We start from the raw sequence: 24,388 nt of genomic DNA, 5'->3' as shown, positions 1-24,388 counted from the left end.
ATACTGAGGTTCTTCACGATAAGATTTGGGTTGATATGGAGCTGGAGCATAGGGAGCGGGTCTGTGTTGGTATGGGTTGTCGGCCAAGGGGAGGGCCACGGCCGAGGCTGCCAAAGAAAGTACAACTAGCAAGGATTTCATGATGAGTTTGAGGTGTGACGGCTTGGGTTCTGAAAGGGATGAGATATGTCCAGATGATGCTCGCCTAATTTGGAGTACGGGAAATCTTTTTTTATCTACTAAACCGTTCACTTTATTCCAAATAAGCACTTCATACGGTCACAAGATCTGGTTGAGGAGATGAACATTGCGGGAAATTTATTTTATCCCAAATTCTGGTTACCCACGTTTTTGATTAAGAATGTCTTCCATATTGATGTTTCAATAATGATAAGTACTTATAGCCCTTCAAACGGGCGGCGAGAATAGGTCAAGCGCATAACTTGTTGACAAGTGAGTTTTTCCAGACCATTTTTCTTCAAACGATATCGACAAGTAATATTAATTATTAGTAATTAGTAATTATGAGTAATTCATGCTGTGCTTTTGATCTACGACTTTTGAGAAGAAAGGAGGGGTAAAACAATAAAATTCAATATTAGCCACTAATCTGTTTCTTTCACTTCATGTTTTTTGGTTTCTTCAGCTGGAAGTAATATTTTTAGAAACGGTATACGCTATGACATAATTCTTCACCGCTGATATTTAGGGTTACTTCTAGGACTTTTTTACACGATATCCACTTTTGCGTCAAGGCGAAAAATGAACTTCAGTGACCCTTGCCTTTTTAGCCACTCTTCTTAGTCAGGTGTTGAAACAAGTGTTGCATATACCCTTTTTCCAATTCACTTTTGTTTGCTTTTATTTGCGTCTTTACAATAACATTTTGGATGCGTTTGTATTTGTCTGAAGAAATGCTGTCTTTGCCAGAAGCCAAAATTACTCTGAGATTCTTCCAAGAAAAAATATTGCACACTCTATGAAAGTTTCAATCAATGCAGTAAAAGGTACTAAAAGTTGTCAAATTTGAATTCGCTATTACCTGTCAAGGATTAGAAGGAGGTCCTCACTAGAACAGAGTTGGGAGGCAACTGACTTCAAGCAACAGTTTTGCCGTCATTTCTTAGTAAAAATATCTTTGGAATTAGCCGATCCGCTTGCCTCATCCTAGCTAGCCCCTGATGTAGAAGGTTGTTGCCTTGTAGAATCCATTGGACGTTGGTTGGTTGGTTGGTTGACTGGTTGACGCATACTTTGCGTACGAACGTCCTGGTTGACTTGAACGCTCTCTTATCCTGGGTTAATCGGATGAGGAACTAAGTTTGAAAGAAGAGTATTGGAGCAGGATCTCTGGTGTGTTCCGATCATCCCAAGCCCTCTCAGCCATAACGGGTCAGCAAAGTCACAAGGGACATATTGACTTCTGGATGGGTCATAATTATGATATGTGTTATATTAAAATGGAGTATGTTTTTTTGGGCGCATACATGAGGAGGAAAAATGGAAAAGAACGCGAAATTAAGAGTATCTCAGGAAAAGGACCTTCAATTCTTTCTAATTCGGACAAAATTGTAGCTTCTATTTCGGCTCTGACCACCAAAACTAGAAGTGGAACCTTTACTTTAGTCGTAATCTTGGATCTTTGAGCCCTATTCTTTAGAAAGTTGGCCCTTCCACGGACTTCTAGAGATATGGACTGTGAACGGAAGGAATCTTTTTTTTATCTACTAAACCGTTCACTTTATTCCAAATAAGCACTTCATACGGTCACAAGATCTGGTTGAGGAGATGAACATTGCCAAATTTGAGCCCAAAACCATGCTTAGGGAGCTCAGGAGATATGTCCAAAGTTATATAGTAAACACTACATAAAATTCAAATTTCGGCGCGCTCTTGGTCAGCAACAAAAGATTTTGGCAACATAACTTTATAACGAACCATTTGAAAATTAAATGATATAAAAATGGCCTGTCTTTAATTGGAGATATTTACGTATCTTGTTTTATTATTCTAATTCGAAAAGTGGCTTTGGCGAGAAGCGTGATCCTAGAAGTTCGTGGCCCTTCATATTGGTAAAAATGACAACCATTCCTGTAGATGTCCCTACATAGTTTGAGTCCGCATTCACCACCTTGTCAGGCTTTGCCACAAAATGTAGTTGTTGCTGATGTTCCTATCAACCACGTCGTTGTAAACACTTGGTTAGAGCTATGACTCCCGGCATCATACAAGTATCTTTTTAGGTCTATATAAAATAGCTCTACGTATTTCTGATAACACCATCGAGTGAAGCTGTAAACACAACTTGAAATTCGAGTTTGGGCGTGACTTCAAGTCAGAGCACCGTTCTTGCATCTTTGGTAGAACATTAACCTCATCCATCGTGCTTCCTTCTCAACCAGGAACTGAAACACCAAAATTGTTCCTACGGGAAGCGATCATCCGTCTTTTTTGAGCTACTTCTCGGGTTCGACCGTCGCCAATCATCCGGTACATTTCTAGTAACTCTCGACAGCTCTCAGATCGGTATTAAAACATTTGCAATCATATTCGTACTCAACCACCAATTAGTGGTTGCCAAAAACAATTTCCAATTTGTTAGCTCTGATCGCCCTTGAATAAAATTTTAGAAATCGTTTCATTGCTTTGGCGCAATCGAAGAAAACGCTTGGCATGCCAAGCACGTTCATGACTTCTTGGATAGTGTTCAAGGTATACATAGCCTCACCACGGAAGTACGTAGAAGCTTGGTGCACTATGTAGTACATACGTATGTACTCGGAGGATTGTGCCCTTTCTGCACAAGCCACTCATTCCTGAGCTAGTCCGGAAATGCCTTCAGCACCATGACCTATGCCCCCCACGTTTTCGGCTTTGAGATGATGACAATTTGGCAAGGAATGGGTGTCCAGGTTTTGAACCAGGAATATATCTTCCTTAGACTGATTAAGGTGATTGGTTTGAGTGGGACTAAGGGCGAAAAAATTAAATGTTTACTGTTATACTGTAGCAGAGGATGGCTTCAAAAAGATTTATCTTAATTTGTGAAAAATGTAATGACAACATATGATAGAAGTTACGTGTAATTGAGCAAAGCTAAATTGTAGGAACTTTTCCTGATTTTTTTGACGAAGTAGTAGAGCTCTAGCTTTAAATAGTCTTCCAAAGGGGCTGTCACTTTTAGGGGTTCATCTATAGACCCAATTGTATTTTACGAAGCGACAGATTCAATCATTTTCGTAATGGAGTTTGCCTTTAACAAATTACATTACAAATATTGGAATTTTAGTTATTCTTCCCGAGGAATTTAGTCACTCCTGACGCAATTTGGCATAGAAATGGCATATCGAGATATAGTATAGACAATGCAAATCAGAGAAGAAATAAATCACGTCAATTCTTTAGTGGTTTCCCTTTCATATTCATATTGCACATACTTTATGGTTGCAAAAATATTCAATGACCGGTTTCAATACTGAATATGTTAATCAATTATAGTAAATGTTGGAGATTTTCCAATGCATAACTTGGATCTTTGGTGATGTACGGGTGAGATTATAACTATAATCGTGTTTGTTACACTTCATCAACAAAAATTTTGAGCTCTTTACTCGCTTCATCCAGGATCACTTTCTCGTGGAGTTCTTTGCTTTCCAGGACTACCTCGCTTGGCAGAGTGACGAGCGCGTAAACATTCACTTTGTAAACAAGATTTGGACTCAGCCCCTTGAGTTTGAAGTGTTGTTCTTCAGATTGAGACGAAGGGACTATTGTTTCCTCAGGTTTAGACCCTTCTTCAATGGACTTCCACTTAATCTTGTAAGAAGATACCGCAGGGGTAGGTGATTTGGTGAAAACAATGTCAAATGGTCTGGTTCCGATCTTGAAGCCACTAGGTTTGTGAGGAAGAGTGGCGCAATGCAAAGTCGCAGGTTCGCTGCTAACTTCATGCTCTCGAATGGTCATAATGGAGGCTTGTACATCAATCTTGAACATATGACCGGAGCCTTCTGGATCAGGCAGCTTGGAGAAATTGTACTGTGTCTTGTCTCCGCTTAGATCCGTGGTTTGAGAGAATTCTAGTTCAGGCGAAGAAATTGTGATTTTATACTTGGCGTTCTGAGGGTTCATGACTCCAGTGGGAGCTTCCCATTTCACAAAAATGGAGTTCGGAGTGGAGTTTTCCATGCGGAGATTCTTGACTGTGTCCGCCAAAGTTGTCACAGGGATTGTGGTTGGGTCCCCTTGGGTCCTGCGCTCTTGATAGACGCAAAGGGCCGTGATACTGACATCATAGTCTGAGCTGGGTGACATACCATACACATTGAAAGTCTTGGCACTCTTCGGCACGGCCACACTCTTGAATTCCTTGCCATCATGAGTCTTCACTTGAATTTGGAAGCCTTTTAGACAGGGATGGCCCTCAAGACTAAACCATTGAATGACGCAAGAGTTGTTCTTGATGTCTCTGGCCAATAAGCCGGTGACTTGGGATGGTCGGGTGATCACTGTGTCGTAAATGAATTGCCGCGTTGAGACTGTACCAGTTTTGGTTCCAAGTTGGACTCTATATTTGTCTCCGGGATCCAATCCCAAAATGGTATACTCGGTCAATTTTGCGCTAAGATTCTCCATGTGCCGGAGGTTGGACTTGTCAAAATAGGCACTCCCATCCGGAAGGGTTTCCCTGGACCTTCCCGAATTCAAGCGAATGATCGGATGATTATCAGTTAGCATTTCTTTGGCTAGATCTTTGTCTTTAGTGTCATCTGTGATCTTTTCAATCATCAAGGTGTATTTGGTAAAGTCTCCTTTAGGTGGGTCCCAAAAGATTTCGACTTGGTCAGTTCCGGAGGACTTGAGCATGCCAGATCTGGGTTTCTCGGCCCCATAGGGCATCAAGGTTGTGACCACCTTCTCACCCTTCATCCGAGACTTGCCAATCATACAAGCTATGGTTATTACATACTCAGTCTTGCCTCCAATGAGATCATAGAACCAAACCGAGTAAGTGGACTTGCCCTTGAAATTTGCAGCAGATACTGTTTGCGAGTTGTTGACAGTTTCAGCTGGAAATATGGTGACCTCGTAGCTGTCAATTTCAATGGAGCTGGAAATTGGAGCCCCTTGTTTCCCACTGTGAAGCCATCTTTCAATATCTGCCGGTTCCCACGTGATCTTCATCTTATCCTCTTCCAACTGAAGATCTTGGACGGGGGCCATGTTGGGCCGACAAATTTCGTAGAATGTGTCATCAGAATGCGTGAGAACTCGGAGTGTGGACTCAATCCCACAACTATGTGCCAAAAGATCAAAGAGAAACAAGAAATCTGATCCATCCTGTTTGGATACAAGGCTCGGCTCCCATTCCTTTCTCGTGTTTTCAATAGTGGTCAAAAGCTTGGATACGGATCGGAAGCCAAAACACCACACGATAGCGCCCAATGATAAGAGGAGATGGAGGCAGAGAAGCACAACGTGGGTATACAATGCAATCATGAAAAAATCGAGCTTTTTGCCTCGGCATTGAAAATGGACTAACCCTGGCCCATCTACGATACCGGGAAAGTCCTCAATCTCTATCACACAAGGTGCAGAGCTGCTGGTGGCGTCCCGAGTGTAATTGATGTCCACAGCCAGGAAAAAGATGTCCAGTAGCACTTTGACAAAATTCTTGCCTATGTACACTGAATAGATGATACTGCTCCGCTTCAGGGAGACGCATATCTCATTCCTCTGTCTCCGTCTAGATATCGCCTCTGTACTCGTCTTTGGGTCGGTCATGTCCTCGGCAACATCGGGGTCTTTACCAAACAAGGACTGTTCCACAATATTGGCGTAGAACCGCTCGACTTTTTGAGCGATTCTTGGGATTTTGAAGGTGAACTTCTCCACCACGATCAGGATCAAGGTTTGCAGGAGCATCAGGTACGGAAGATACTCCATGAACGGAGTGAAGACCTCTCGGATGCATTTCTGGTCAGTTTGCGCATAATTGATCATACCAAATGTACCTCCACCCGCATATGGGCCGAGGTCTTCCAGGGTTTCATTGTTGTGACGTACTCCGATAAGGATGCACATGAGATCACCCGTACCCAAGGTGGTCAATAATCTCACTGAGAGAGCAATGGCTCCCACGGACACCAAGACATAACTCACATAGTCTTCTAGGACGTCAAAAGTATGTTTGAAAACTTTGATCCAAGATGGATCAAGAAGCCAGGATTTAGCGATCTCTTCAATGCTCATTTTGCGAGAATGATGCCGAACTTGTCCGAATCTGACCTCGGACTAAGCGGATGTTGCAATTGGTGACTGCAGATAATGAGCTCACTTCTGCTTAAGTCATCATCCTGCAATGTGATAAAACTTCAGAGATGAAAAGGTGCAATGAACAAAAGGCAAAGAAAGCACGTGCAATTATTCAATTCGTTCACAATCGCTCTGTACTTTCTAACCATTTTGGTCGTTAGTCAAAAACCGTATGAAGAAAGCCTTTACGTTATGCTTATGCCAGCTGGTTACGAAGGCTTTCTCAAAAGAACTTGCATTTTGGCGCCACGAACCGTTGGAACAACGATAACTCGCAATCAGTTGCAAATATCGGTTGAACACAATGAGTTGTAAACAGATAACCAAAGGCTCCAACGTTATTTCCTCTTGACGAGGTACTGTGCAAAACTTACCGTCTGAATGAATTTTCACTTTGCGGTCTGTTCCAATCCGTTCGTTGCGTTTCCAATCGAGAGTTGAACAACTGCCTCGGCCAAATATCTCCCAAAAATGAGAGTGTGTATGTATGTGAGCGACGGGGTGATTTTTTGAATAGAATGGAGAGAGTCAGGTATACATACTGAAAATACACCTTGCCTCCAAGGTCTGTAGATGAGTTTATCAGTAGTTCTACTCCTCTGGTACAGTACTTGATAGCGCTCAATCCCTCCAGGCAATGCCTTGAATGTTCGGCATAGAGGTGGACATCTGCCGTTGAAACGGGCCAGCCAAATCTAAGATGTACTTTGGAAGTGGCGCCTTTCCAGAGGGGCCCTTCCAAAAGCTGCCAAGTGCACCACAATCGACTCCTTTATTATTACCGCACAGAACAGAGAACCAAGCACCAACCTGAATCATGCTAGTGGAGAGTTCACTCATACACTTAATCACCAAATTCTTTGAAGGGCGGATAAAACCGGATTTTGAAAGCATCAGACTAGGACTCGCATTAGGCCTTAAAGTAGCTCTCGTGGAAATGAGAACTATCTCAGAAGAATCCGGTCCTGAAATGAGGGCTTTGGCATGACGCAAAGCTATTGAAGCTATGTCTACACTTTCCGCCATGCAAACTTCTCTTGTGTATTGCGTTTACCACAAATCGATGCTTAAATCATTCTATTCTTTTTTAACCATTTAAGGCTGCAACAAGGCGTGTCTCTGAATGCAAAGACTATGAGACCATGACGATTTCGAGCCATTTGCAACCATGTCCGTTGGTTGACAGGATCGACCAATGAAGTAAAACTTACCATCATGCAACTAGAACCGAACAAAGAAAAGGCCCTTAATGCGGGAACGAAAACGTTAAATCAATAGCAGAATCGAAATGGTTGACGGTTTGCTCTTGTGTGTGATATGCGAGTATACTAGGTTTGCAAGGTTCATACAAAAATATGAATTAAGTTCACAATGGAAACTGAAATCAGTCGGTGGGTGGTCCGAGACTCATAAACTCTTCTTTAGTTCTTTACCTCCTCGTCCTCATACAGAAATAATTGACCGCCGTCGTCGACCACAAGCTTTTCATGGAGTTCCTTACTCTCGATAAAACCGGTGAGGGCTCTCACCATCGCATATACGTTTACTCGGTAAATAGTACCTGGACGGAGATCCTCGAAAGTATAACTGCAATCGTCGACAGTGGCCTCCAGTTTGATAGGAGGTTCTTCTTCCGTTTTCCATCGGATTTTGTAGCTCTCTACTGTTGAGGTTGGGGACTTCGTCCATTCGATCTGGTTGGGCTCGGAGCCAACGCGTAGATTACTGGGCTTGATGGGGAGGGTGTAAAAAAAATCCTTGGATGTCTCGCTTTTGATTTCATTCTCCTTGAGGGTCAGCAGAGACACTCGAATGGAGACTGTATACTTTTTCCCACTTCCATCTGGATCGGGGAGTTTTGAGAACATGTATTGGGACTTATCTCCGGTAATGTCAAGACTGAAGCTATATTCGATTTCCTTGCACTCGATTGACAAGTTGTAGACACAAGTTGTTGTGAGCGTGGTCACCGGATCCCATTTGACATGCAGAGTATTGGACGAAGCCGCTTCTAATCGCAGATTATTCACGGGCTCTGGGGGTGTGCTGAAAGCCAGAACGGCCGGTTCGCTTTCGGTCCGTCTCTCTCCACTAACGCACAAAGTGGTCACATGGAAGTCGTAGTCTGAACCTGGCGAGAGATCAGTGAAACGGAAGGATTTAACCATTTTCGGGATCGTAATATTCTTAAAAGTTTTTCCGTCATTGGTGGTCAGGATGATGTGAAATCCCTTGAGGCAAGCGTGGCCGTGGAGTTTGAGCCATTGAATCACGCACGAGTTGGGGTGAATGTCACTGGCAGTCAATCCAGATAAAGGGAGAGGTTTCGTGAGAACATTTTCCATTATGGGTTGTCGAGAAGCCACATTCGCGGTTTTTGTGCCAAGCTCGACTTTGTACATTTCCCCAGGTTTGAGACCCAAAATCGTGTAGTTGGTTAGCTTGTAACTGAGATTCTGAAGATTTCGTACCATCTCTCCGGTGGAGTTCAGACTGGACGTAGAGATCACGGATCCGAATTCGGACCCGATAGGGGAAAACATATCTCTCAATTGTTCCACGCTCAACGTATACTTGGTAAACTCGCCCTTGGGTGGATCCCAAAAGATGTCAGCTTGATGGGTACCCGCTGATTTGAGCATACCGGTTCTTGGACGTTCGGGGCCGTATGGCATGAGGGTGGTCACGATCTTGGTCCCTTTCATTCGAGATTTCCCGATCATTGTGGCTACCGTAAGAACATACTCCGTTCGGCCGCCTTGAAGGTCATAAAACCAGGCCGAGTATTCAGCTCCTTCCAAACCCAATTCCTTGGGCACCACGGATTGCGAGTTCTTGACGGATTCGGCGGGGAAGATTGTGATCTCGTAGCAATCGACCGTGATGATTTTCTCGGCATTACTCTTTCTCTTCCCGTTATGAAGCCATTTTTCAATGTCGGCTGGCCTCCAAGTCACTTTCAAGCGGTCCTCTTCTAGATGAAGGAAGTCCTTGACATTGATTTTAGGTCGGCAGATATTGTAGAATGTGTCATCAGAGTGGGTTAGGACCCTGAGGGTAGATTCGATTCCACAACTGTGAGATAACAAGTCGAAAAGGAACAAGAAGTCTGCACCTTCCACGCCATTCACGATATCCGGCTCCCAATCTTTCTGCATGGCTTCGATGGTCTTGAGAAGTCTTGTCACAGATCGAAATCTCCAACACCAGATCAAGGATCCAAAGGAGAGAACCACATGGATTCCAATCAAGATGATCTGGGCCCAGAGTGCCAAATTAAAAAATCCCATTTTCTTGCCTCGACATTGGAACAACACTGTTCCTTCTTCATCCACAATCCCTGGGAACGATTGGATCTCCACTTCGCATCGTGTATTTGGATCCATGGGCAAGAGAGCGTGTTTCAAGTTGACCAGGAAAAAGATGATCCCCAAAATGATTTCGACAAAGTTTTTTCCTATATATACCCGATGAATGATACTGCTTCGTTTCAATGAAACGCAAATCTCGTTGCGCTGTCTCCGCCTAGAAATGGCTTCGGTGCTCGTTTTTGTATCTGTCATGTCTTCTGTCACATCAGGATCTTTTCCAAAGAGCGATTCCTCAACAATATTTTTGTAAAATCGCTCCACTTTTTGTGCAATTCGTGGAATTTTGAACGTGAACTTTTCCACTATCACCAAGATCAATGTCTGTAAAAGCATGATGAACGGGAGATACTCCTTGAACGGCGAGAAAACCGAATTGATACACTTTTGTTCCGTTTGAGCGTATGAGATCAGACCCAAGGTCCCACCACCCGGATATGCTCCCAAAGAGCCCATTTCGGCATCCTTCACGCCCACAATAAGACAAACCAAGTCGCCAGTTCCCACTGTAGTGAGGAGTCTGACACTCAAGGCCACGGCTCCAACGCTGACCAACACATAGGATACGTAATCCGTGATGACGTCCAAGGTGTGCTTGAACACCTTTTGCCATGCTGGATCGATGAGCCATGAGTTCACCACCTTTTCCATGCCCCCATCCATGATTGGGTTTGGTTATGGGTTTTTCTAAAGAGAAAAAGGGAAATCCTCAATAGATTTCGCGGGGAAACAATTAGGGAGCCCACAACCAATGTAATCGCCCAACCTCGGTCAAATTGTCTAATTCGAAGACTGAAGAGCAGCCTGGGATTACATGTTGTGAGAGTATGGTTTTTAGATCAAGAAGAAAAACAAAGTTTGATCCTTTGGCTTAATCAACTTCTGATGGACTTCTGTCCGTCTATAATTAGCATAGCTGGGTGCCAAAACGCTAACAATTAACTGTTAAAAAAAACAATTATTTGAGTTATTTCTTATTTGAGTCATAAGCTTTAAGGTGTTTTGCTCGGTTTCAGAGCTGATTTATTGATTTTGAACAAACTACCCAAATGAAATGCATGTCATGGAAAGCCCTTGCAATTTCATTCTGCAATGCAAATTTGAACTCTCCTTAATAATGCAGGTGAAATTTGATCTCTGAATGTTCAACGTACTAAGATTTGAAATTGGTTAACTTCCAGCACTGGGATTCGAACCCAAGACATCTCGGGATCCCTAAGGATATTACTTATTCTTTCTCCTTTTTCCGTTTTGATGTTGTAGTTATTCGTGTAAAATGTATTTGAGCATGATAAAGTCAACCGTAATCAGCCTCTAAATGAAAAAAATATCACCTACTTGACGGACGTTGCCCACCTATGGTAATTGGAAGCCAAACACTTTCATTGAACAAGAGCTTCCTTCAGTCTCTAACTTGGACTTGTATGTTACCATGCAATCTTAGGATCAAATTCTAGTTGTTTCTTTTCCCCAAAACTTGATACATTATGCACTTCTGTACCATTAAGGAATAGTTTTTTATGGTACTTCGTAAGATGCGAATGGCATCATCGGGATTCTTTTGGTTCGTTTTCCCACTGCAAAGCTTCACGGTTCAATTTCATAACCATGCTCTCAAAGTGTTTTGAAAATACCCCACAGCATCTAGCAAATCTAAATGTTTGTCCAAAGCGATGATTCTTCACCACTTGGGATTCTCCAGGTAGACTCATCTCATTGCCCAATTGTGTTGGTCGGTGATGTGCCTGCTATTCACCAACGTGTTGCCCATTTTCTGAGAAGATGGATGCTGAACCCCCATAATTTAAGGCGACGAAGTTTCCTCTCTAAGCTCTTCAAAAGTACACATGCAATGCCATCCCGTCAGGTTATGTACCTTGTATTCATGCTAATCGGTAATTGCTGCTACTCCATGAAAGAGCGAGGCTGACTTTTGGCCAAACATTTTTTACATCAGCAATAAAAACAATTGGCATGCAAGATTTCAAGTGAAGAGGCCTATACACCAAACTCATCATATTAGAGTTCAAATTGAACGAGACGAACCATAATGAAGACAGATTAGATAGAGGATATGTGTCACCTTTTTTGGAGACATGACACATGGATAGCCATGTGTCATGTTAGGAAGAATTTCTTCCCTGAATAAGAGTGGGATTTCAAACCAGTTCTTACCCTGATATTACCAAAATCTTGCCGCCCTCCAAAACAACCTGAAAGTCATAAACACTACTGATCCAAGCCTCTCCAACAAAATCGTATTGTTTATGAATTAGGGGATTATCAAACCAAAAAGATTTTCGTCCTGAAAATCCAGGCTTTCGAAGTTATCGGGAAATTGCCATTGAAAAAAGAAAGATATGTGAGCTTTTTGTTCAAAAGAGTACGCAAGGGCAGGATGGATAAAATCAAGATTTGGCCTGTTTTGTGATGACAACCCGTCGAGTTGACCCGAAAGCATGGACAGCAATCGATGGTTTGTACTTCGATAACGTTTGTTCGGGATTTGAAGACTAGGAAAGTGAAATGTTTTACGCTCTATTTTTGAAGGTGATCATGTTGAAAAAGCATAATTCAATATACTATCAGACTAACAATGGTTAGAAATGGCAAAAATATGATTAAAAAATCGATTATGCATTAAGATATAATTGAAAATGCTATGAAATACAAAATATCAATAAAATACTTTGAAGTCAGAATGGAAAATGAGCGCAATTTTGAAAACAAGGAGGGGCACATGGTAGGTCTGAATATTCTGTCCCTTGGGCTTTTTTCTGTCATTTGAAATAATGCCGCTAGTTGGTTGCTCGTTCTATTTTTCTTTCGCAATATTTTACTTGTCTTTTCAAGTTTCCTGTCTTGTTTGCATCACCTTATTATTACTACTACTTAAGCTATACTTTCTGCTTTTGTCGCAAATACATCACATAATGGAGCACGATACAAATAGCAATATATAATACATTGATATAATACAAGTACATAAAAATATAGATAATCCTTTTCTCCCCTCGGCCGAAAGCAAAAAAAAAAACATGCAACATGAGTTTTATGCAACAAAGACTGTTTTAGGACATAAAACTGATAACGCATATTTTGGCTTTCTTCAAAAATGATTCAACTAGCAATGAGGGACCTAGGCCAATGCCCTAGGGTTGACTTCACATTTTTATTCCAACCTTTACATTGGGATTCCTGCACCAATTCCCTTATCTTTCCAACACATGCTTCAGGTCGTTCGTCCACAAAAGGTGTTGCTTGCTTTTATAGGCAAATATTGATCTCGAGAATTACAACCTCTACACGAAATAATCTGTTGACAATCACTTACCTTTGTCGGATAATGTGCGACAACCTCAGGTCGAAGTTGTTGTCTCAAAATTATTGTGATGTTTTGGGAGTCTTGGCAAACTTGAACAACTCATCTCGTTTCAACTTGATCCATGACTGTGATATAGCTTGGGCAACTGTTATTCTTGCGATCCTCCTCAAGCAACTATTCTTTCTCTCCTATCTGCTCTTCCACTGCTCAAGTGAGCTCGGAGAACTCCCGAGTCAAGAGCGGCCGCGACCTCCTCCTCCTCCTACATATCAACCTCTGTGACAGAAGTAAGAAAGGTAGTCCTGTGAAGTTGAGCTGGAGGTGGCGAGGAAAGTACATCAGTTCAACGACAATCTCCAATGCCTGCCTTCCTCGGCCATGAATTGCATTGCTTTCAAAGTTTCCTTAAAATGCGGTCATGCTGGGTAGATGATTTATATATTTTTTCCCTTGGAATCATGTTTCCAAGCTGAAAAATTTACTGCATGCGCTGAGGTGTAGTGTGAATTCTAAAACGAAATTGTCAATAATTTTCTGGCAAAACTCGCGCCAAGTCCACTAGGGGCCGATAAGATTGAGCTTCCGTTAATGGATTCCTGAGGCGCGGATAAATTTTCTTTGCAGGGGATGCAATTTTTGTCCGCACGGAGTTGTTTTAAGGTACAACTATTCGAACGGAATGTCCAGCAAAACGACACTCAACCTCAGTTGGCTTGAGGACTGCTTTTATTCATATATTTGAGAACGATGAAAATACTTTGGGAAAAAAGGTTCGCCATATTAAAGAGAAGAAATTGAATAAAAATTGAAGTAGCTTTCCATTGACACTGTTTCTTCTTGCTTCCTCAGACAATATATCTGGGCTAGGGTTGTTGAGGTCAGCTCGTATCGTCGTCATGAATTTTCATCACCCCATTCTGATCCAACTCGACCTTTTCATGGAGTTCTTTGGACTCCAGGGTGAGTCTCCCTTCAAAGCTCACGATGGCAAAAATGTTAACCCTGTACAAGAACGTGGGTTTCAGATCTGGAAGAACGACAGAATTGCCCGGGACAATGATGTCATGAGCCTTGTCATAATCATCATCAGACCTCCACCGAACTCGATACCCGCTCACACTTGCTGTTTCGGAAGGGGTCCATAGGATCTCATTAGTCTGGGGATCCACCCTCACATTCGTTGGTTTGACAGGTGGGGTATAGAAGTCCTCCTCGACAATCTCGGATTGGACTTCAATTTCCTGTACGGTCAGCATGGAGACCCGCATCTCCACCTTGAACTTCCTGCCCGAGCCCTGAGGGTCGGGTAATTTGGAAAGGAGGTACTGATTCTTGTCTCCACCCACGTCGACACAGAAAAAGAAGTCAATATCGTGGCATTGGATGGTGAGATTGTAGATGCAATTGGATGGATTTAGAGCGCCGAAAGTAGTCACAGAGTCCCATCTGATAACGGCTGAAGAGTGGGTGACATTTTCGACTCGGATGTTATTCACGGGCTCGGGAAGGGTACTCAACGACATTTCCACGGGCACACTCTCGGTTCGTTGCTCCATATGGACGCAGAGGGTCGTGATCTTCACCACGTAATCCGTGGCCGACATCATGTCGTTGATCCGGAGTGCGCAAGTGTTCTTGGATACGGTAGCACTTTTGAAGAGTTTCCCATCCTGCAAGGTCACATCCACCTGGAAGCCTTTCAAGCAGGAGTGGCCGCTAGGATTGAGCCACTGAATCAGACAAGACGAGGACTTGACCTGACTGATCATAAGGCCTTTGACCGGAATTGGAGTGGTCATGATGTTCTCTTGGATAGGGGATCGACAAGTGACATTGCCCGTCTTACTCTTTAACTCCATCTTGTACAACTCACCCGGATCCAAACCGAGAATAGTGTAGGAGGTGAGGCTCCACTTGAGATTCTGAAGGTTGCGCACATTCTCGCCCACTGAGAAATCACTGGCGTGCGAGTGTACAGACCCGATATCTGACCCAAAAGGCGATAACGAGTCGCGGAGATGGTCCACGGCCAGGGTGTATTTGGCAAATTCGCCCTTGGGAGGATCCCAAAAGATTTCTACCTGATTGGTGCCAGTCATGCGAAGCATCCCGGTCTTGGGTTTCTCCGGACTGTAGGGCATGAGATTCGTGACCACTTTCTGGCCCTTCATCCTTGACTTGCCGATCATGCAGGCGATCGTGATGACGTACTCGGTTCGTCCTCCGTTCAGGTCAAAGAACCACGCACTATACTCGTCATTTTTGGCGTCTTTGCCCTTGGGAGCCACCGTCTGGCTGTTCTTGACGGACTCAGCTGGAAAAATGGTGACCTCGTAGCAATCAATGGTGATTTTGTTCTGATTCTTGATGTCCTGACTCCCGGCCAGAAGCCATTTCTCAATGTCGGCCCTCTTCCACGTGACCTTGACGCGGTCCTCCTCTAGCTTGAGATGGGACTTCCAATTGATCTTGGGGCGACAGATTCGATAGAACGTGTCGTCAGAGTGGGTGAGAACCCGCAAGGTGCACTCGATCCCGCAGCTATGGGACAGTAAATCAAAAAGAAAAAGGAAATCCTCTCCATCATCCTCTTTGATTATCTCCAACTCGGATTCGTCCTGAGACTCCTTAATGGTCTGGAGTAGGCGAGATATGGGACGGAATTTCCAGCACCAAACCATGGCGCCCAGAGACATGAGCAGATGCAGGACGAGCAACACAATCTGCACCCACAGGGCGGCATTGAAGAAGGCCATTTTCTTGCCACGACACTGAAAGTAGATGAGCCCATTCTCGTCGACAATCCCTGGGAAGGCCTGAATCGCAATCCCGCATCGAGAATTCGGCTCTTGAGGTAGAAGCGCGTGCTTGAGATTAATGCACAGGAACAGTATACAAATGAGAATCTCGACAAAGTTCTTCACCAAGTACACGTGATGGATGATACTGCTTCGTTTAAGTGACATGCAGATCTCGTTCCGCTGTCTTCGCCGGGAGATGGCTTCCGTGCTGGTCTTGGGATCCGTCATATCCTCAGCCACGTCGGGATCTTTCCCAAAGAGCGATTCGTCCACAATGTTCTTGTAGAACCGCTCCACTTTCTGAGCGATGTGCGGGATCTTGAAAGTGAATTTCTCCACGATAAGGAGCACCAAGGTCTGGATGAGCATGATGAATGGCAAATGCTGACGGAAAGGCGATAAGGCGGCATCGATACACTTCTGCTCCGTTTGCGCATAGTTGATGAGGCCAAGGGTTCCACCTGCTGGGTAGGGCCCTAAACTGGCTTGGGTGGCGTTCTCCACGCCCACAATCATGCACTGAAGATCGCCGCTCCCCACTGTGTCCAAGAGCCTCACACTCAAAGCTAGGGCCCCTGCCGTGATCAAGAGGTAGCTGATGTAGTCCTCGACCACGTCAAAAGTATGCTTGAACACCTTTTGCCAGGCGGGATCAATGAGCCAAGACTTGGCCACATCCTCTATGCCTGCTTCCATGATTATTCAGTCTTTGAAGCTGGAACATAAAACGAAGGCGGGGAATGAAAAATCTCTCAAAAGAGATGGATCCTCTGGCAGGTCCTTTGATAACGACGGACAGATCTGAGACATGGCTTGGATCTCTCTTTTCCCCATACACCCAAAACTCTGTCTTGACAAATGGACCTTTTGACCTTGGAGAGACCCTACAATGCGGATGGTCGAAATTATCCTGGTCATGAGGCCGTAAAAACGGATGAGAGCACCGCACCTCTGGTGAGAACTTGAAACTCGACATGCAATTTGCAGAAAGTCGGTCTCGTGTTGCTACTCGCCTCGAGGGTACGCTAGGTTCACTGACACATAATGGTTGGCAAATTACGTTTTCATGGCAAAAGGGACGACAAACCGAGAGGGCAAATTTCCACTCATTACTTACCAAACCAACCCGTGCTCTGACTGTGTGTGTCCGAAACCCTCAAGTACAACTGAGTAGTGACCAAAACCCTGATGATACGAAGGGAAACGAGGAAAAAAGGTTCCTCGGGGCAAATGCATCCGAGAGAAAAAAAATCAACGACGCCTGTTTTCACGGTATTCTCTTCACTTGGAAGCTTGGTAAGTGGAATACTGGCCGCTTGACCACTGCCTTCTCTTGTACCTATGCATGTACGTACATACGTACATACGTACTAGAGGTACAAATTAGTGTTAGAGGTCGAAACTGGGCAGTGTTAACCTCGAGATTGAGCAGCACGGCCATCATCATCGTCGAGAACCAAGCCTTCCGGCCAATGGACGGTCACTCAATGTACAGATCTACCAAACTACCCATTGATCTGATTGTGGAGAAAATCTTGGATGGCAGATTTCACTACCACTTTCTTGCCCTCATGGTGATCCAGACACCACGCTCGGACAAGTTTGAAGGGCCGAAAACTTATATCTTCCCGTTTAATCTGTGATGAAATTGAATGACCAAAATGAGGTGATGGATGGCATAATGTTAATCAGAACATCTCTTGGCGACTCATTTACTCACCGCCGATTGAATTGCTCCTTCAAGCTCATCCTATTAAAAAAAAACCAGGTCTTGAATGAAGGTATAATTGGCTGATCTAAATTTGAAGATAAATCCGAAAGGTTTTTTTCTTCACGGGCCTTTGAATCCAAGCAAGTAGTGCAATTTTTTGTTACTTCGGCATTAAAACTGGGGGCTTCTAATTAATGCTCGGAGCACTTCGAGATCCATTTTGAAAACATACGATCTCATTTCTATTGAACTAGATCACGTTGGGGACCTTGAGTTTCTTCGACTCGCTCACTATCATGGGACAACACGGGTTTCTTGCTTGACCATAACGAATATCGAACATGATCAGAAAATAGTATGTAAAAATCAAGCTTCTCGGGGGGGGATACGGACATTGATGCCCAGTCCAATTATCTGCCCCATTTAAATATCTTAACCGATATCAGCTCTGAAACAAAACCCTCAATCGGTCCATCAAGACTCCTCTGCCTATGGGCCCAAACTACTCGTTCCGCAAGACTGACAGAACTAACTTTCATGTGGAACTAGAACGAGAAAGCAAAGGTCCAAATCAGCTGTTCCTACCCAAACCCAGCGTATAACAAAACATCAAAAATGTATGTAGTATCTTCGGTCTTACCTCCTCTTTGAAGGCACTTGTATGGGGTCTCTGCACGATTCACTCGCACGAGTCACACCAAAGGAGCTCACTCTCAAACTATTCTCTAACATTTGTAACTATCTTTAGTATTGCAAGAACAGATTATTCTCGTTCACGAGCCCCCACCGATCTCGCTCGGCGGTGTTTTGAAGACCCCCCCAATCCACCAAAGGCATGACAAGACTCAGACTCTCTGCACGATCTTGTCGAAGGAGATATCTTGGCCTCATAAATCTGAACTTTTCCCGCTGCGTCCAACTCGAAACGCCGTCCAATCGTCTCTTGAGTCTTGAGGCTTCGAGGACCGTACTACAATACTCACTTCAGTCCTCAGGAACGGACGGACGTGCATAACGTATGAGTGAGAGTTGGACCGAAATCAGCGTGCTACACAGGCGTACAGAATCAAATACCCATCATGTATGCTTCCTATTCGAGCCAGGCACACCAAAATGACAGATCTCAAGGATGTTATCGTCTAAAGTACAACTGGAAAAAAGAGTGTTCCACCACCACCACCACTTTCCGCTTTCCACCAAAAAAACTCCGGCAAGGAGACATGTGAGTTAAGTCAGTAAGCCGAATGATGATTACTGCGAACTAGGGGAAGTGAGTGAGTGGATCTTCTATCTTCCTCCCCCAGAACCTGCATTCTCCTTGCAACTGGTGCTTTAGTGTGGGTGGATTGGGGAGGGGAGGAGGAACAAGGGAACAGAGGAGCACACATGGAAAAACTGCAAAACAATGAATGCACATAGCGGGCAGTGTTGCCATGGCTTCCGAAAATTGGTTATGACAAGCAATTGTTTCTCTGGCAACTAGAACTAATACTCCATTAGGGGTGTGATGTAGATTTTTGATCTCATTCTCCCTTCACTTCCATTTTAGTCACTATCATGAAATCAAATTTTCAACAAATGTCAAATAGGTACATTTGCTTCACCAATTTTTCCGTCTCAGCTGATCTAAAATTTTGGGATGACACCAGAACTTTTGTTATGAGCAGCTCTTTTTGAAGGTGTGCTTGTGCAGAAATTTGGATGGAACCCTGAATATTGAAAGGAGAGAAGGGGGAGTTCCCGGGAGGTTTCTAAAAATAGTTTGATTTCTTGATTTCTAATTCAAGACGGATGTAGGAGCATGTCCTCAACTTAATGGGAAAATTCGAAGCAAGCGCCAAAAAGGTTCGGAATTCAGGATGCATGCACTTGATTTGATATATGATGTATATCCTCACATTATTTTTCAACTTTAGAGCTCATCCGCTTCATGTTAAAATTTAGCCATTCATTACTTAAAAGGAGATTGGGACGTACAAACTAATCAGTTGTCATGATTTTGATGATAAATAAACGCTCGGCTAAACGAATTGCCACTCTTTTGTCAGTAATCGATTGTGGAACTTTGGCCGATCGTTGGTTCTTTTAGCGACGCTGAGCAATACGGATATCTTTGTTAATTTACCCGCCATTTTTAAAAGGGCTACAAACTATGGTTTTGGGGATTTGAGGGCTGTGTGAACGGGGCGCTAATTTGAGCGGGTATCCTCAGCCTTGATATTATAAATCAGTTCCAGAACCAGCACCTCTCACTGTTTCCTTTGCTTTTTAGATTGGTGTCAAACGTAAAAAAACCATTTAATGCAATTTTCTCAGCTTTACCAACGAAAATAGGAAGAAATGTCAAAGATGTCCCTAAATACAAATGTACCCTTTCAAGCATTTTCAGATGGTTCATTTTCCCCGATACAAACACGTAAACTTGGTTTGCAAGACGTTGAAAATCGGATTTAGTTGATGCAAGATCAATAGAATCCATTTGGTTTTGTACCCAACGTCGAAATAAGTGTTGCGTTAAAGCGTAATAATTTGTAAGGCGTTTAAAACGTATGCATTTTGGAGAATCTAAAACAACAACAGCTTTTGTAAACACATTTTTTGTTCCACCGCCAAAACACTGTTTGAGAAAACTTCACTTTTTTAGTCGGATTAGATAGAGTGTTTAATACGTGAGATCTAAATCTTCATGAAAGCAAAAATGACATAGATAGAGGCTGCCTCCCATTCCATTCGAGAGAGCGTCCCAATGATGGGAGATCGCGATTCGTTCTGTTCTTCCTTGAGCTTTCGACAGGCGTCAACGGCATGTTGGTAGTTACTCTTCTTCTCCTCGGAGAACTCTTCATGACCCGGAAACGATTCCAAGGCCTTCATCTTGCACAAAAGACGCTCTCCCTCCATGTCCGTCTTTTGGCACTCTTGGAAATAGTTGGCGAACCTGCGTTTGGCCACCAAAATCAAGCCATATTTCTCGGCCAATTTGGTCAAAGTGGGAAAGTGGACTAGGAACTCGGGACAGTCGACCACGCCTTCTAGATGGAAATCGTATTTGGCTCCGAAAATTGGAATCTGATGCGATGGTTCCATCCACTTCATGGGCACGGCGATAGAAAAGATATCGTTCCCAAAGCGAATGACCTCATCCCCATCATCGCCCTTGACCCTCTGGCCGAATTCCCGGGCTCGATTGACAATGTCATTGGCATCCGGGGTGGTGCCAATGAAAAAACCGCCCTTCTTAAGCCGTTCAGCCGCATTTTGAAGCATGCGTTCCGCTTGGGGTAGACTTTCAAAGCAATAATGGAATGCGAATTGACAACTGACCAAATCAAAATACGTGTCCGGATCCTCATAGACATCAATCAGACGATCCCGCGTACAATCCGCTGTATGGAACTCGGCCGAGTAAATATGCCGGTTTCTGCAAACAAATTTATGACACATGGGTCATCAATCTATTACATGAAATGAGACCGGGAAAAACCTTGGACTTCTCGAACCTGCGTCTGTTCTGATCATATCGATCTTGGCATTGTTCCACGGATAATCCGGCAATGTCACAGCATACCACGTGATCCACTCTGGCCTTTTGCCACTTGAGCAAATCGCCTCCTTTGCCACAGCCCAAATCGAGAACGGTGATCCCCGGCGATTCGCCTTTCTCGCGCTTCTTGATCTCAATCTTGCGTGTGTACTGGTTGATCAACTGGCTTTTGATCCAGTTGTTGAGATTCCGCATGTAGTAGATAGGGCTCTCTTTGCGGAATTGAGCGCCACGCTCCTCTATGTTGTTGTAGTGGGAGGCCACGGTCTTGGCAAGGCCTCCGGTGTCAAGGCGGGCTTGGGAGCCAGAAGCCGCGCGAGAATCGGAATGTGCCATACCAGACGGCTGTCACGAATCTTCAGGGTTTTAATGTTTGTTTTGTTGGCGTAGAGGAACAACAGCGGTCACGAATATTTTGGTGGCTTCGGAAATGTGACTGCCACGCAACCTTCTTCTCAAGGAGTGGCTCCAAAAAGGGAAAGAGGTCGTGAAAGTAGGTGGTGAGTAAGGAAGTTATATTGTAGAAGAAAATGAAAAAAAAATACAAAAAAAAAATACAGAAGCAGAAATTCATTAGTGTAAAATTGAGAGTTGTTTGAAATTGATGTAGAGGCAGTTTGACGCTGAACATATCATTTACAAGATGAACGAAAACCTGAAACACATCAACCATTTCTGTGTGTTCAATTTTAATCTACCTGATCACTGGATTAATGCTCAATACTTATCAAGGCTTAGAAAATTGTGTCAAGATTCTGTTGCAATTCATTTTTAATTCTTGGACCTTTGGGAATTGACTTTAAGATAAGTTTGCAAGATTACTCGGCAATCTATGCTTCAATAAAAGGAACCAATTACGATTCCAGTTACTTTGACCAAAATGAGTAAGACATAAGTCCCCCATTCCAAGTAAAAATGTAATGCCGTTACGTATAAACAGTAGTTTTACCAAAATCGAAAAGGTCAATACTTAAGGCCTATTGACCATGAGCAATATCTGAACTATCTGGCGAATGGAACGGATACTTATGTCAAAACATACTCAATTTATAAGAAAAGGGCAATGAGATGAGACTCATTGGATAAACAAGGACTACACAAGACAAAAGATAATCTAATACCCGAAGGATGATTTCTTATAAACAAATCAATTTATAATTACCTTTGAAACAGGTATTTTGATCCAACTGTAAATTCAATTGAAAAGACTTTAACCGCACAGTGACTTGTAAGCTAACGCAAAAAGCTAAAAAAAAAAAATGGTGGATCGTTTCAATTACAGTAGCTCACAATGTAATGGGATTACATACCTGCAATTTCGTTACTTGCCGTTCTGTCACTACGGTCTTGCTAATGACAGATGGTTAAAAGGCAAGAATATTTCAGCATTGGGGTGATCAATACAAGATGTTCTATGAGACTTCAGAATTCCCTTTGGTTTGAATTTTTTGAGCAGGTATCTTTTTGTTTTTTTTTGTTCAAGGTGAACAAAAAGGGCGGAGATTTTTTTCTCAAACAGTTTTCTAGCTCAAACTACAGGAATATCATTCAGACACAATAAAAGTGTCCAATCCACCTGTTGTACTGTTCTCATTATAAATTTGGGTCTTTTTTTCTAGCTCCAGCTAAGTCCAAGTTGTTCATATTGCTTTTTGTAGCCATAAAAATCGTACTTACGAGTCTTGATGTGGGAGCCAGGAGTTAATCCATCAATGCAGTGGGTACCACCGTGGTCCTAGGAAAATCATCTGCTTGAGATATTACGTTTCACACAGATTGTTTCCATGACTTCAAAAACCACCAAAGAAAGGATCAAATCCCTTGAAAACATCATTATTTATTCATCATTATCAATATCCCAGTCCGGATGCCTCATACAAAGGATAACTTGAGGGGCCCGACTAGCAATGCATCTGTCTATACGTATGATCTCTATCTATCTGTGCTCTAACATTGTCAAGTTCTCATCATCACAGCCCAAGCAGGTTCGTGTCCAAGGTCCCAAAGGTCACCGGCACCGCCCCCTCAACCCACAGCCCCGCCAACCTCATCCCGTGTCCTTTTTCTGCGATTCCTCGCCTTGAACCTGGCCTTGTAACTGCATCTCTTGATCCACCCGCTCCTTGGCTCGAACCACCTTGGATTGGAGGTAGAAGGAACCGCCTTTGGCCTTGTCATTCACGTTGAACAAGTGCTCGTAATTCTTCTGAATGGACTCCACATCCTTCAAATGGTCCACGTTCAAGATCTCCATAGCTTCGTCCAAAGAGATCCCGGATCGAGTCGTCTCGGCCGCACTCGCCGTGCTATCTAAAAGCAATGGCATCCAATCAGAAGCATGGCCAATCAATCAATGGCTTGCCATTTATACCTACTCTTATTGGCGTGTCGCTTGGCCGCTTCCTGACTCATGCGGATCTCTTGCCGTACGGCGGATACAAAGGCCTTGCCCACTACTTGGGCCCCTGCAATAATCAACTGAGCCAGATGCTTGGCCATGATGAGAAGGGAATTATCAAATCCACTGGAGAGGAGGAGGAGGAGGAGGATGGCTTCAAGGGCAAAAATACGAAAGTTGTTACAGACTTCATTCATTAAGCGACCATGCCAAAACTGGCCAGAAGCGTGATGGCGAACACAAATACGTTTTATGTCCATCCAACTAGAACTGTCACTTAAAGCCAATGATGATAAAATTGTGACTTGATAAAAAGGTCAAAGAAGAGATAAGATACATCTAGGTGGCTTAAGAAATGGGAATTGATTGAGATTTGACGAAATGATCGACACGAGAACAGCATTGAAAGAGGAGACACCCTGTGAATTGTTGTTTTATTCGCAGGGCCTCCATATTAGATGTTTGAAAACTCATTTTGCGCTTTTTGTAAGTCGCGTCATGATGATAACTCCTAGATTATATCAAATTGAAGATGACAAGAAAAACGTATTTTTTCTCAAACAAAACCTTTCCAAAAGCTGAGGAAAGCGTCTCTCTCCCATTGTGAATATGCCAATCATGTAAGACCAATATCAATGAAAAAAAAACGTATGACGAAATCCGAGAATCAAGAGCCTGTAGTGCAATAGTTTTTTTACCTAAAAAGATGCCACGTCTGATCCGAAAATTATATTTCGGAAAGAACAGCAGCCCTTAATTGGAGTTTATTTGACGTTTTCGAAAATTGTACGCTTTTTTTGTACCATTTACCTGGCGGCACTTATACCGACGTTTAGACGAAAATAAGGATCAACTATTGACTATTATTATTATCATTGAGTGTTAATGCCGNTAAATTGAGGGCGTCTCTTGGACTGGCGCCTCTG

The 24,388-nt window shown here is 43.4% G+C and overlaps 5 protein-coding genes across 8 annotated transcripts; all 5 read right to left on the bottom strand.

Annotated features, from left to right (window-relative positions):
• Positions 1-3,372: 3,372 nt before the first annotated feature.
• LOC131877134 (fibronectin-like) lies at positions 3,373-7,176 on the bottom strand. 2 transcript variants are annotated; one of them, XM_059222728.1, is made up of 2 exons: positions 6,690-7,176; positions 3,373-6,356 (listed from the first exon to the last, which is right to left on the bottom strand). In XM_059222728.1, the coding sequence occupies exon 2, from the start codon at positions 6,250-6,252 to the stop codon at positions 3,577-3,579; it is 2,676 nt and encodes an 891-aa protein (XP_059078711.1). In that variant the 5' UTR covers positions 6,253-6,356; positions 6,690-7,176; the 3' UTR covers positions 3,373-3,576. The 2 variants fall into 2 exon arrangements, with proteins under 2 accessions (XP_059078711.1, XP_059078712.1); XM_059222729.1 differs by lacking the exon at positions 6,690-7,176 and adding an exon at positions 6,505-6,646.
• A 428-nt stretch (positions 7,177-7,604) lies between these two features.
• On the bottom strand, positions 7,605-13,177 carry LOC131877137 (uncharacterized). The gene is made up of 2 exons (XM_059222733.1): positions 13,018-13,177; positions 7,605-10,370 (listed from the first exon to the last, which is right to left on the bottom strand). Exon 2 carries the CDS (start codon positions 10,344-10,346, stop codon positions 7,737-7,739), a length of 2,610 nt encoding a protein of 869 aa, XP_059078716.1. The 5' UTR covers positions 10,347-10,370; positions 13,018-13,177; the 3' UTR covers positions 7,605-7,736.
• A 539-nt stretch (positions 13,178-13,716) lies between these two features.
• LOC131877136 (uncharacterized) lies at positions 13,717-18,932 on the bottom strand. Of its 3 annotated transcripts, none has more exons than XM_059222730.1 (2): positions 18,161-18,932; positions 13,717-16,524 (listed from the first exon to the last, which is right to left on the bottom strand). In XM_059222730.1, exon 2 carries the CDS (start codon positions 16,503-16,505, stop codon positions 13,887-13,889), a length of 2,619 nt encoding a protein of 872 aa, XP_059078713.1. In that variant the 5' UTR covers positions 16,506-16,524; positions 18,161-18,932; the 3' UTR covers positions 13,717-13,886. The 3 variants fall into 3 exon arrangements, with proteins under 3 accessions (XP_059078713.1, XP_059078715.1, XP_059078714.1); XM_059222732.1 differs by having other exon boundaries at positions 18,776-18,922; XM_059222731.1 differs by lacking the exon at positions 18,161-18,932 and adding an exon at positions 16,927-17,326.
• A 1,236-nt stretch (positions 18,933-20,168) lies between these two features.
• LOC131877138 (mRNA cap guanine-N7 methyltransferase-like) lies at positions 20,169-21,373 on the bottom strand (the record flags this gene model as incomplete). Its single annotated transcript, XM_059222735.1, is given in 2 exon segments — positions 20,169-20,941; positions 21,021-21,373. Coding segments are annotated over 2 exon segments (1,098 nt in total), but the record flags the coding sequence as incomplete, so codon positions are not given.
• A 1,508-nt stretch (positions 21,374-22,881) lies between these two features.
• Positions 22,882-23,708, bottom strand: LOC131877139 (mitochondrial import inner membrane translocase subunit tim16-B-like). The gene is made up of 2 exons (XM_059222736.1): positions 23,440-23,708; positions 22,882-23,374 (listed from the first exon to the last, which is right to left on the bottom strand). The coding sequence occupies exons 1-2, from the start codon at positions 23,657-23,659 to the stop codon at positions 23,112-23,114; spliced, it is 483 nt and encodes a 160-aa protein (XP_059078719.1). The 5' UTR covers positions 23,660-23,708; the 3' UTR covers positions 22,882-23,111.
• Between the last annotated feature and the right edge of the window lie 680 nt (positions 23,709-24,388).

This window comes from Tigriopus californicus, chromosome 2 (assembly GCF_007210705.1).
Source record: "Tigriopus californicus strain San Diego chromosome 2, Tcal_SD_v2.1, whole genome shotgun sequence".
Classification (NCBI taxonomy): Eukaryota; Metazoa; Arthropoda; class Copepoda; order Harpacticoida; family Harpacticidae; genus Tigriopus; species Tigriopus californicus.
This window is presented reverse-complemented; position numbering and strand designations above follow the sequence as displayed.

Coding starts and splice junctions, on each gene's coding strand:
- LOC131877136 (XM_059222730.1), bottom strand. CDS start 16,505: ATGGAAGCAGGCATAGAGGATGTGGCCAAGTCTTGGCTCATTGATCCC.
- LOC131877134 (XM_059222728.1), bottom strand. CDS start 6,252: ATGAGCATTGAAGAGATCGCTAAATCCTGGCTTCTTGATCCATCTTGG.
- LOC131877139 (XM_059222736.1), bottom strand. CDS start 23,659: ATGAATGAAGTCTGTAACAACTTTCGTATTTTTGCCCTTGAAGCCATC. Junction 23,375..23,439: donor CAAGCGACACGCCAATAAGA/GTAGGTATAAAT, acceptor CATTGCTTTTAG/ATAGCACGGCGAGTGCGGCC.
- LOC131877137 (XM_059222733.1), bottom strand. CDS start 10,346: ATGGATGGGGGCATGGAAAAGGTGGTGAACTCATGGCTCATCGATCCA.